Below are 12,893 nucleotides of genomic sequence, written 5' to 3' on the forward strand. Positions count from 1 at the left end.
CCTGAGGCTCAGAATCTTCAAACACTTTCAAAATGAGATGTGAATAAAAAATTCATAAATGTATTTCTATGATGCTTTTAAAGACTCAGAACGTTTTTAGGGCCAGGACATCAGATGTGATAGAGTGAGGTAAAGTGATAAAGGTACTAGAACAACCTTAGCCTAACTTCAAGCCAAGGCTCCAGAGTGTGGTTGAGGTTACAGTTGAAGAAGCACTTTTTTGCAGAAGTGAGTGATATTTCTGTAACGTTCACCAGCTAGACTTCATGCAGTACAGTTTAGCCTCAGAATTACCCAGTGTGGCCTCATTTTTGTGAGATATGAATAAACTGAAGCATATTCTGGTTTTTAAACTGAGCTAGAGTCAGTGTTTAAAAAAGGCTGACAATTTTACTAGTTCCCAGTAGAAAATGGTTTTTGAACTTGACCTCGTTCTAACTGAATATTCGAATTCATAGAATAAATGGCTCCCTTAATCCTAGATTACACACAGAAAATGTACCAGATTTGTAGGCTGCATGAGCTCAGAGTGTTTAGAACTTACCATCAGGACTTGTCGAGCCTTCTGTGTCACCAGAGCCTTTGCTTTTCACAGAAACTCTAGGCGTGTCCTCACCTTGAGCTGCAAGAGTGAAAGAAGATAGTCCCTTGATTAATAGAAAATTAGAACAGTCTGACTGCCAATTGTTCTGTCACCCTCCATTGCTCTCAAATTTAAAAATGCTCCTGGGATTCAATTTCTTTTGAAGAAAAAGTTAAAGGAGGAAATAGTGGTTTGAGCTGCAGGGACACCTTAGTGCTTGCCATCTTGAACATTTTCTAATTTGTGAGATAATCACATGTACACATATGTGCACATTTTTTAAAATTAGAAATCTGGTAGCATGAAAGCAGGGAAACTTGGTTTAATCAGAACAACCTACAATTTAAATTTAGAAAAATTTGTATATGTGTGAGTTTATGTAGCTTAACCTTTGAAGAGAGAGGAAAAAAGAAAGCCTACTTTGCCCTAGGCACACCTGGAAGCAAAGCAGAAACATCCATTCTCCTGGCAGTGAGTTTTTTTCTTTTTTCCCCTACAAGTGAATGGCTTAGTTGCTTCTCTAGGAAACCTCTCAGATGCTGCCATTTGGGACTGCTGAGAACCCAGTCTTTAGTTAATTTCCGTCGTGATTGTTGTCCATTTGCATGGTTTTGAAAGGTGTGTCACCCATTCACTCTGACTGAAGCTATATTACATCCTTACATGGAGGAGTAAAGGAATTTTTTTTATTGTGAGAAACTTTCCTGGTAGTTAATATGCTCTACTTCTTAGTTATGTTTTCACAACTTGGAGAACCAGAGCATTTGGAAATCAGGATGGTCACAGAATTGGTTGAATATGGTCACAAAATAGAGGAAAAGGTGAAGGCTATGAAAAATGAAATAAAGGAAAATGTACAGTGAACCAATAGTGAAGGGAAGAAAACCGGGACTCAAATCAACAATTTGGAAAAGAAGAAAGAAAGAAACATTCAACCAGAACAGAATGAAGAAACAAGTATTAAAAAAAAGTGAGCAGAGGCTTAGGAACCTCCAGGACAACTTTAAATGCTCCAACATCCAAATTATAGAGGTACCAGAGGGAGACGAGGAGGAGCAAGAAATTGAAAACTTATTTGAACAAATAATGAAGAAGAACTTCACCAATCTGAAAAAGGAAATAGACTTTCAGGAAGTCCAGGAAGCTCACAGAGTCCCCCAAAAAATGGATTCAAGAAGAAACACACTAAGGAACATCATCATTGTTACCCAAGATTAAAGATAATGAGAGAATCTTGAAAGCAGAAAGAGGAAAGGAGGGCATTACCTACAAAGGAGTGCCCATGAGACTACCTGCTGATTTCTCGAAAGAGACCTTGCAGGCAAGAAGGAGCTAGAAAGAAGTATTACAAGTCATGAAAGGCAAGGAAGGACCTACATCCAAGATTATTCAGCAAAGCTATTATTTAGAATGGAAGGGCAGATAAAGTGCTTCCTAGATAAGGTCAAGTTAAAGGAGTTTATCACCACCCAGCCCTTATTACATGAAATGTTAAAAGGACTTATCTAAGAAAAAGAAGATAAAAAATATTAACAGTAAAATGACAACAAACTCACAGCTACTAACAACCGAACCTAAAAAACAAAAACAAAGTAAGCAAACAACTAGAATAGGAACAGAATCATAGAAATGGAGATCACATGGAGGGTTATCAGCAGTGGAGTGGGAAGGTGGGGGGGGGAGTTACAGAAAATAAGTAGCACAAATGGTAGGTAGAAAATAGACAGGGGGAGATTAAGAATATTATAGGAAACAGAAGTCAAAGAACTTATATATATAATCATCCATGGGTATAAACTAAAGGGGGGAATGCAGGTGGGAGGGGGTGTACAGGGTGAAGGGGAATGAAGGGGGGGGATGGGACAACTGTAACAGCATAATCAATAAAATATATTTTAAAAATACAAATACACATACAGATAATGTGCTAGGAAATCTATAATTTTATTTAGTTATTTCTGTAATTTTTTAAGCAGAAGATTAAATTTATTTTTATTACATGAGTATTACTGAGCCTGCACTATATTCAATTTCATGTGCCTTTGGGTGAGAATGAAGCAAGGATGGAAAAGGTATGGTTTATAATTTCTTCAAAGGAAAATACGTGCAAAGATAGAACTTTCACTCTTGTAATGATTTACTGAAAATCAAGAAGCATAACTCAAAGGTGACCAGTTTCTGAGCCTGGGTAGATGGATGGTAGAGCTGACAGTACTTGAAGACAAATAAAACAAGCAGGTTTGAGGAAGATGAAGAAAGTCATTTTAGATTTGAAGTCTGAAGTGCTGGGTTATTTTAGTGGAAATTCCAAACAGGTTTCTGCACTCAGTGCTGAGGGGAAAAATGCATTAAATGTGTACATATTTGAAAGTTATCAATATAGAAGTGACACTGATAATAGAAGTTAGGAAAAGCACAACACAGATAGGAAAAAAAAAAGACTCATTGCCTCCCAAGCCCTTCCAGAACAACATGAAATAAGTGTGTCCATGAGTTTTTTTTTTTTTTTGTTAGTTCCTGTGGATAAAAAGGGAAAAGAAGACTTGAAAGTTCCAACTGGACTTAACACTGTATCATATCCTTTCTCACTGTACCAATGCTAGAAAGAGATATTTTTTCAATTAGTCATCAACCTATTCCTTTTTTTCCCAAATGAAGTGTTTTTATTCAATTATTTTCAAGTACAGTTTTCTGTCTATTACTCCCATCCCAGCCCACCCCACCCTGTGCTCCCCACCTCCCTCCTGTTTCCACCCCCCTTATTGTCCATGTGTCCTTTATACTTGTTCCTCTTAATCCCTCCCCTATTTCCCCTGAAATTCCCTCCCCTCTCCCCACTGGTCTCTGTCTCCCTGTTTTCTGTTTCTGTATCTTTGTTTTTATTTTGCTTGCTTGTTTGTTTTGTTGTTTAGCTTCCTGTTAAAGGTGAGATCATATGGTATTTGTCTTTGAACAACCTATTCCTTAAAGACATAATTATAGTAGAAAACATCGATGAATTTCTCTAAGCCTGAAAGAAGAAAATCTTCGCTAATTTTCCTTCAAAACACAGAATAACCAAAAAATAGAACTATTTAATCTTATCTAAACATAATAAATTTTGCATGAAAAAATACCATAAGCAATGTTTGAAAAAAGAAAGGTTGCCCTGCATGGTGTGGGACAGTGGATTGAGTGCCAGCCTGAGAACCAAAGGGTTGCTGGTTTGATTCCCAGTCAGGGCACATGCCTGGGTTGTGTGCTTGTCCCCAGTAGGGGGTACTTGAGAGGCAACCACACATTGATGTTTCTTTCCCTCTCCTTCTCTCTCCCTTCCCCTCTCTAAAAATAAACAAATATTAAAAATAAAATAAGAGAGGTTACAATTGAGAAAAATATATATACCTTTTATCATAGACAAAATGTTAATATCTTTAATAAATAAAGAAATCTAAAAATAGAGATGAAAAGATCAAGAATCTTATAGAAAACTGAGCAAGAATTTTAATAATTATTCATTAAAAAATAAACAGAAATGGCCTGTAGTCATGTGAATACATGACTCACTTTGTTAATAATGAAGGAAACACAAATTTAAATCACATTGAGAAAGGACTTTCTGCCTAAAGTGGACTACAACGATGTAGCCTAACCCTCTTACCAAGAATAGCTAGAAACACTGGGAAGGTTATGTAAGACAACATGTCAATGCACCAGAGAGTCATCAATGCACACACTCTTGAAGAGGCACAAAATAGTGTGACACTCCGCATGTTCCAAGAAGTTGATCAGAACCTCCAGAAATCTTAAGACATTAGGAGCAGTGGGACAGTAGGGAGGGGCAAAATTTAAGGACAAAGCCCACCAAGAAAAAGGTGTCCTGATAAGTACTTTGAGTTTTCTGTGGAGTTTCTTGAAGGGTTAGACTTTGGGGCCAAGGGTGAACTTGAAAAAGACCAGCTCTTTAAAAAAAGTGAAGTTCATCAGCCTGGTTTCTTCAGATTGCTGAGCTGGGCAGTTTTGTATCTTTTAGCTAGCTTCTCTCTTGAAGGTCTCAGCTTTGAACAACAGAATCTTTGAAATATTGTTCTTATACACTTTCCTGTTCTACCTTCACCTAAGCCAGAATAAGCAGAGATACTACCTGCTGGCTTTTTTCTACAAGGTCTTCTACTATCTGTGCCTTCTATTTTAGGCCTGGATGCAGCTGCTGCTACTTGGGGCAAGATAAAGAAAATGTTTTGTGTAGGTTGCTTAATGCTTAATGAGTAATGATCAGAATAAAGGTCTCTGATCAACTTCAAAACAAAAACAAAAAATACAAAAGAAAAAAACCCCTCCACAAACAAAGAAAAAAACTGAAGCCCAACTTCTAATCAATTTAGTTCCTAATATGTTAGAGTTCTCTGCTCTGTCTTACCTGATTTTCAAAAGCAAAAATAAATCCTTTCTGGGAAAATGTCAAACTACCCTGAGCTCAAGTTAGCAGTACAACATTTTACACAGAGTTTAGTGTCCTGCATTAAAAAAAAATTACCTGGCATTTCAAAATAATCAGAATGAATCACTTAAAATTGAGACAATAAGATAACAAAGACATTGTAGAGATCCAGATATTACAGATACAACTTCAAAATGATTAATGTGTTAAAGAATAAAATTCCAAAATAAAAATGTTTTATAACAGAGAAGTTGGTCAGATAAATGGAAACTATTAAAAAAGTCAGATGCAAATTTTAAAAGCAAAAAATATAAAAGAGTTGAAGTTAAAAATTCAATAGGTGGATTTGGCAGCAATTAGACACAGTCAAAGAAAGAATTAGTACACTGAAAGTTAGGTTAAAAGAAAAATAAACAAAGTACAGTTTAAAAAAAGACTAAAAGGAGTTACTAAACATATAAGATAGGGTCTAAGCTATACATAATCTGGCAAAATCAGTATTTTAAAATATAATCGCTGATATTTTTTCCCAAATTACTAGAAGATGTCAAATCATGTTTAAAAAATTTTATGATCCACGAGCAAGATTAATATAGAGCATACTCCACTGAAGTTAATCTATGTAAAATGGCTGAAAATCAAGGTTTAAGAACATAAGTTTATTTAGTAAACAAAAATTTATTAATTTTAAAAATAGTAACGATAGGACTGATAGATAACTTTTCAACAAAAATAATAGAAGCCAGAGACAATGCAATGACATCTTGAAAGTGCCAAAAGAAAAAATATCCAATATAAATTTTGTGCCTAAAAAGTTAAGTTTTTGTTAGGTACAAAAATTCTTTTAAGTTTTAATTTAAAATAAACGTTTAATTTAAAACGTTTTCAGGGAACAAAGTGAAATTGATAATCAATAGACCTACTCTGAAGGAATAGTTTTCACCACACGCCAGATAAATTCTGAATAGATTATAAAACTAACTGTGAAAGGTAACAGAAAAAAGGCCTTCACATTGCAAAGCACTAACCATTAGGAAAAGACTAAAAATTTGGAAGACATTAATCAGCATCATTGGTTTATCAAAACACCAGTAAGAGTGTGCAAAATAAGCCAGTGTAAGAGTACATTAACAATATAGGTCATTTACAAAGGACTTTGTGCTAATACATTAAAAGGCGAAATACAAAATAACATCAAAAACACAGTAAACCCAACACACACACAAAAAAGACACAGGTAATGTCACAAAAGAGGACATCCTGGTTGGTCACTTAATGTTCTGAATTATTTTTACCAAATCTTATAATATTTAAAAGCTGTGCCTTTTTCAGTATTAAAATGAGTATAAAATGTTCTAACTTCTTGTCTGTCTGGGAAACCATGAGAACTAGTTAACATGTGACATTATTGTTATTGTTGTAACCCATGATGACTGTAAAATGAAAATTAATTGACCTAACACTATTTAAACATTACTTATTGGACTTTCTCCTCAGGTTTGTGTTTTTGTAATGGTAGGATCTAGAAGTACTTGTGGCTGATTCTTCCAGGAAATTGCTTTCAAAATCATTATAACCAATGATAATAACCCTGGTGATATTACTATGGAAGAATTTCTTTGACATCAAAGAAAACTTTCTGTGTAATAGTCAGAATGTTAGTCCATTAAACAATGCTCAATGAAAATGAAGCAGCATACAAAACACTTTTAAGAGCTGGGTGAGAGAGGAAGGAAGAAGTTGAAAAAAGTATAACCTGAAAGGCAAACCAGAGAGTAGTAAATATTTATGTTGCTCTCCTAAGTTTTGCTTTTTCAGCCTAACTATTTTGTAACACAATATAGTCATATGAGAACTCTCAGTTGCACCACCACATTGGAACAGATTAGTATGAGATGCAATGGCAGGTTTGAGATCTGTAATAGAGAGAAAAATGAAGAAATCAAGGTTGTAGCTCTTTGGACATTGCTATATTTTAGGAGCAGAGTGAGGCATAGTTTGTTAGATCTGCCTTCAAAGATTCTCTAAGTATATCTGGTAGACATTATTCATTTATTTAATATTATGAGAGTGCATGATGCATGCATATATGTGTGTATATATGGTATGAATGAATGAGTGTATGTGCATGTAGTGGCATACTTATGTGAATACGAATGTGCTTGCTTGTATGCATGTAAAAATATGAGTGTGTGGGGGTATCAGTGTGTGTGCAGGTGTGTGTGTGTGTGTGTGTGTCTGTGGTGTTTTGGGAAAGAGAAAGAAGAGTGACAGACATTTGTTACCCTGACATGTATGGAACTAGTATTATCTTAATGGTTTCTCCCCTGCTGAGCAATGCAACTAAGTACTTCAGAGAAATGAGTCCATTTCACTTAGATAATAGAATCTGATCAAAACAAAAACTGCCTCTACAGCTTATTCATTTCAGTTTGCCTGTCCCTCCCCCCATTTTGATTGCTGCTGCTTGAAACACAAACAAGAGGTGCCTTTTAGGGTTCTCAGCGGGAGGTTAAAAGAAGATACTGAAATAGAGTCTGGGACATTCAGTACTATTTTCATTTTAATTTACCAACTATAACTGTTCTCCTCAAAGTCTTGATTACGGTATTCTTTTATAAATCAGTTTCGTTACATAAAATGTAATAAACTAAGCAGGTCTTCTCACAAAGAAAAGATACTGGCTTGGCTGGTGTGGCTCAGTGCATTGAACACCAGCCTGTGAACCAAAGGTCACGGGTTCAGTTTCCAGCTAGGGCACATGCCTGGGTTGCAGGTCATGTCCCTAGTGAGGGGTGAGCAAAAGGCAACCACACACTGATATTTCTCTCCCTCTCCTTTTTCCTCCCTTCTCCTCTCTCTAAAAAAAATAAATAAAATCTTTGAAGAGAAAACAAGAAAAGAAAAGGTAGGAAGATGCACATGAAATGCAACTAACCGGATTTTTAATTACATAAACATGGAGAGATGTTAGGGGAACATCAAGTTTTTCTTTTCTGATTTGAATTGAAAAAAAAATTCCATGCAACAAACAGAATTACAAACAATTATTTATCAGAATGTAATTTTTATAGGTGTCATGACCGCTGTAGACAGCAGGGCCTGTCTGGATTCAATTGTATTGCATTAAAGTGGTGTTGACTTAAAGAAAAATTTTTGAACCATCTTCAAAACTTTTGCCATATCTATGTTCCAACTTTACTATTAATGTAATGAATTAGGTAATTATCCAGCAATGCTCTCTTCCTATCTTCTATCCATATAGGAGTCCACTACATTGTCCCTCGACATTGGCTTGTCCATGGAATTTGCTTTGGCCAGTAGGATATTAGCAGAAGTTAGTTAAACAGAACCTTAAAATAAATTTTTAGAGTTGAGGCTTGTCCTCTTGAGCTCCTGCCCTTCACCCCAGGAAGTACATTCTTTATGGAATAGTTGATCCAAGGAAGATGAAACCTGAACTCAACTCACAGCCTGACCTCTTTCCTGGACCAGAGGATGTGGTTGACCCTTATATCCATGAACAAAAGAATAGGTGATGTTCTAAGTTCCAGAGATTGAAGATGGTTTGTTACGTAGCAATATTTGGGCAAAGCTAAAATACTTGATAATACATTTTTAATTGCTTCTAAATTTTGTCCCATAGTGATTGATACCAATAACCTGGCCAGACCTTGGGGAGAAAGGAGGGAATGCAGGAGGGGATGGTGAACCACTGGTGGCAGTAGTCAAGACTACATTATCCAGGTAACCCAGTTAGTGCCTTGTGAATGCTCCACCTCAGAGCAGGCCTGTCCTGCTTCTGGTGACAAATCTTCCACCCCTGGGCAAGATGGTGGGAAGAGCAAGCATTACACTGAGCATGTGCAAGGTTAGTGAGTCAATTGGATAAGGGGAAAAGCCCTCCCACTTCCTTCTGGTACATGATTGGGAGTGGGACTGGGGAAAGGCAGGCACATGCGCCCTAGAGGTTGAAATGGCAGCAGGGGGAGGTACTGTATGAAATTTTTCAGTCTAGCCTGAAAGAAAGGAGGAATTGGATCCTCCCAGAATACATGGAAGTTTAGGCATGTTGAGGACGCACCTGGCCCCTCTTATACCTAAAAACTGATTTAATCCCAAGGGAAGAAAGGGACACTATCTTGCCTACCTGGTGAACATACTGGCCAGTGCATTTGTGGGAACTTGTGGCCCTGAAGCCGCGTGGCCATTGGTTGCATTGGAAAGCAACCAGGAACAAGTAAGCCACCTGGATAATGGCTCAGCAGCTGCCTGTAGCTCTCAAAGGATGCTACTTGGAATAGGAAAAGGAATTCTGGGTGTTGCCTTTGGTTCTGGTCTGGCTGAGGGGTGGGCTTTCTTCTGGGTTTCCAGAGGGAGTGAGCTTTTGAAACAAGAATGCCATGCTCCCAGATTGTGCAAAACTGAAGATCTTTTTTGTTTCTCATCAAGCTCTGCCTCTGGAATTTGCCTGATGGTACTGGCAGACAGCCAGGCCTCCACTTTAGTTAGGTAACAATATCAATTATAGCTATAAATCATGAACTTGATTGGTGCCTAATTTTTAATACATTTGAATAAATGTGTTAATTTTTACATGACCTAAACTGTCTTTAGAACTACAGATGGTGAATAGAAAAGATGGTGGCAAGGTAGGAGGAAGCTGAACCCGCCTGCTTGAGTACTCAACTGGAACACATAGCCGATCTGAAGAACAGGGTCAGCAGAATCCCAGCTGATATGAAATTTGGAAGCCAAAGGTTGCAGAGGATGCATAAAATTGGATAGCCAGGGGATTTTGTAGGCTGAAGGGATGGTCCCTAGGCCCTGCTCTGGAGACCACAGCAGTCATAGGAGCTTTGGAGGAGAGCTGGGTTAGTGATTGCACCTCAGTGGTTCCCTCCCTTTCCAGAGTGGGGAAGTCATAGACGTGCCAGAAGAGACCTGGATGTATAAAATCATTGAGGGGATAAAAAGGCAGTAAGTAACTGAGGGAATAAAAGGACACTCTGCTAGTGGTGTACCCTGGCTGGAGTGGTGGTCACTGGCTGGGACAGTACCAGAGAAATTGGGGAGCTAGGTAACACCTGAATATGGGAGAAAAGATGGGCTATGACTTGCTGTAACCAGGATAGACTCTAGGCTGGTCAGAAAGTTGATCTGTTTGGAAAGCTGGCATGTGTTAGGAACAGCCACTGCACCCAAGGGAACTTCCCTCAAAAGAGGACCTCAGGCATTGTGTAAGGACTTTGCATGCATGGTGGCTGGGCAAGCATGGGAGGAGTGGGGGTGCAATTTTCTCCTACTGAAGTCACCTCACAGATTGATCAAAGCAGGTGGCAGGGGCTTGGAGAGGTAGCAGTGCCCAGAGAGACTCCTTTCAACAGGGGAACTGAGCACCCCTGAAGGATTTTGTGCACATGTGCATATCCGGGCCAACAAAGAGGGAGGAGGAGAGGTGTGATTTGCTCCCACTCAAAGGGTTGCACAATGAGATGGATTATAGGCGCCTGCCTGGCACACATGCTCAGAGTGGACAGTGCTGGCTGCACAGTGGACTGAGGTCCTGGGCTGGAAACGGGGCACCTGTGATTACTGTAGCCTAGACTGAGTCACCATCCTTGTGGAACCATATGAAAGGAAAAAATGGAGCCCAGCCCCTCTTGTCCTACAGCATATGGGAAGACCAGCAAAACCCACTTTGCAGGTTTAAAACCAGGACAAGGCTTTTTTTCCCAAGTGTAAGAAAATAAGACCTGGAGTTGTGAAAAAAACAGATTCAGAAAGAAGTCAGAAGGCAAACTCTAACAGCTGATACAAATTTTACTTTGAGCAGCAAACAAAACAAAGTGGGAGCTGTGAATACCAGTTAACCTGCTGGAGCAGAGAACCAGCCGACAAAAGGGCCACCAACAGGTAAAGCCCAAGTACAATAAGAGAGTCCACTCAACCAGAAGAAAGGGCAATCCTAGAGCATCCAGACAAGGAGAGAAAAGAGGCTGCAGCACTGAGTCCCACAGAATTCCTACTACAGAGTTCACACTATGAAGACAGCTGGCAAAGCAGAGCATCCAGAATCACAGAAACAAACAAAAAGAGTCACATGAAGGCAAGCGATCAGATGTAGAATTCAAAAGAATGATTATAAAGATGCTCAAGGAACTCACTGACAACTACAAGGAACTGAGCACGAACTACAACAGTATGAAAAAATAAAAAATATAAATAAGAACCAAGAATAAATGAAGAATACAATATCTGAAATAAAAATATACACTAGAATGAATACATGAGCAGTCTGGAAGAAGCAGAGGACTGAATTAGTGAGATGGAAGACATAGTAGAAAGAAATACCCGGGTAGAGCAGCTGCACACAAAAAGAAAAAAAATATATGAAGCTAGCTTAAGGGAACTGTAAGACAACATGAAATGCCACATTTGAATCATAGTAATACCAGAAGGAGAAGAAAAGGAGCAAGGGATAGAAAGTTTGTTTGAAAAAAATGACAGGATATTTCCTGAACCTAAAGAGGTGAAAAATCATGTAAGTTCAGGAAGCACAGAGGGTCCCGATCAAGATGAATCCAAAGAGGCCTACTCCAAAGCACATCATAATTAAAATGCCAAGTTTTAAAGACAAAGAGAGAATCTTAATAGTAGCAAGGGAGAAATAAGAAGTAACATATAGAAGAACTCTAATAAGGCTAGCAGCTGATTACTCAACAGAAACACTGCAAGATAGAAGGGAATGGCAAGGAATATTCCAAGTAATGAAAAACAAAGGCCTGGAACCAACACTACTCTACCCAGAAAGGCTCTCAATTAAAATGGAAGGTGAATGGAGGATTTTCTGAGACAAAAAAAGGCTGAAAGAATATGCCTCCACCAAACCAGCACTGTAAGACATGCTTAAGGAACTGATATAAGAAGAGGAAAAAAAGTGAGAGAGAGAGAGAGGAACACAGGTACAAAGAAGAAAAATGAATAAGTACCTATCATTAATAATCTTTTAAAAATATATTTTATTAATTATGCCATTACAGTTATTCTATTTTCCCCCTTCACTCCCCTCCACCCTGCACACCCCTCCCTCACATTCCCCCCTTTAGTTTATGTCCACGTGTCTCAAGTTCTTTAGATTCTATATTTCCCATACTATTCTTGCCCTCCCCCTATCTATTTTCTACCTACCTTCTATGCTACTTATTTTCTGTACCTTCTCCCCCCTTCTACTTCTCCCACTGCCCTGTTGCCAACCCTCCACGTGATCTTCATTCCTATGGTTTTGCTCCTGATCTAGCTGTCCTCTTAGTTGGCTTTTGTTTTAGGTGTGGTTCTTAATAACTATCAATAATAATCATAAATGTTCATGGATTAAATGCTCCAATCAAGAAACATAGGGTAGCTGAATGGATAACAAAACATGACCCAAACATATGACCCACTTCAGAACAAAAGACCTACACAGACTGAAAGTGAAGGGTTGAAAAAAAAATATTCCCAAGGAAATGGATAGGAAAAAGAGCTTGGGTAGCAATATTTGTATCAGACCAAATAGGCTTCAAAACAAAGGCCATAAAAAGAGACACAGAGGACACTTGAGAATACTCAAGAGAAGACTCCATCAAGAAGACATAAACATTATAAACATATATGCACTCAACATAGGAACACCCAAATATATAAGGAAAATCTTGGAGGACTTCAAGAAAAATTGTGACAGCAACACATTTATACTAGGGGATAGTAACACCCACTATCAAAAATGAATAGATCTTCCAAACAAAATAACAAGGATATTGCAGCACAGAACAATGTCCTAGGACTTAACCGATTATATATATTAAAACTTTCATCCCAAAGAAGCAAAATACACATGCATTTCAAATG

The 12,893-nt window shown here is 38.1% G+C and overlaps 1 protein-coding gene across 1 annotated transcript in view; it reads right to left on the reverse strand.

Annotated features, from left to right (window-relative positions):
• Positions 1–12,893, reverse strand: part of MACROD2 (mono-ADP ribosylhydrolase 2) — a 2,162,759-nt gene that overhangs the window by 11,830 nt on the left and 2,138,036 nt on the right. The window contains exon 17 of the mRNA XM_053671340.1: positions 545–622. Coding sequence (XP_053527315.1) covers positions 545–622 — 78 coding nt within the window. The remainder of the gene's footprint in view (positions 1–544; positions 623–12,893) is intronic.

Source organism: Artibeus jamaicensis, unplaced genomic scaffold (assembly GCF_021234435.1).
Source record: "Artibeus jamaicensis isolate MK-2021 breed Jamaican fruit bat unplaced genomic scaffold, CSHL_Jam_final contig_685, whole genome shotgun sequence".
Classification (NCBI taxonomy): domain Eukaryota; kingdom Metazoa; phylum Chordata; class Mammalia; order Chiroptera; family Phyllostomidae; genus Artibeus; species Artibeus jamaicensis.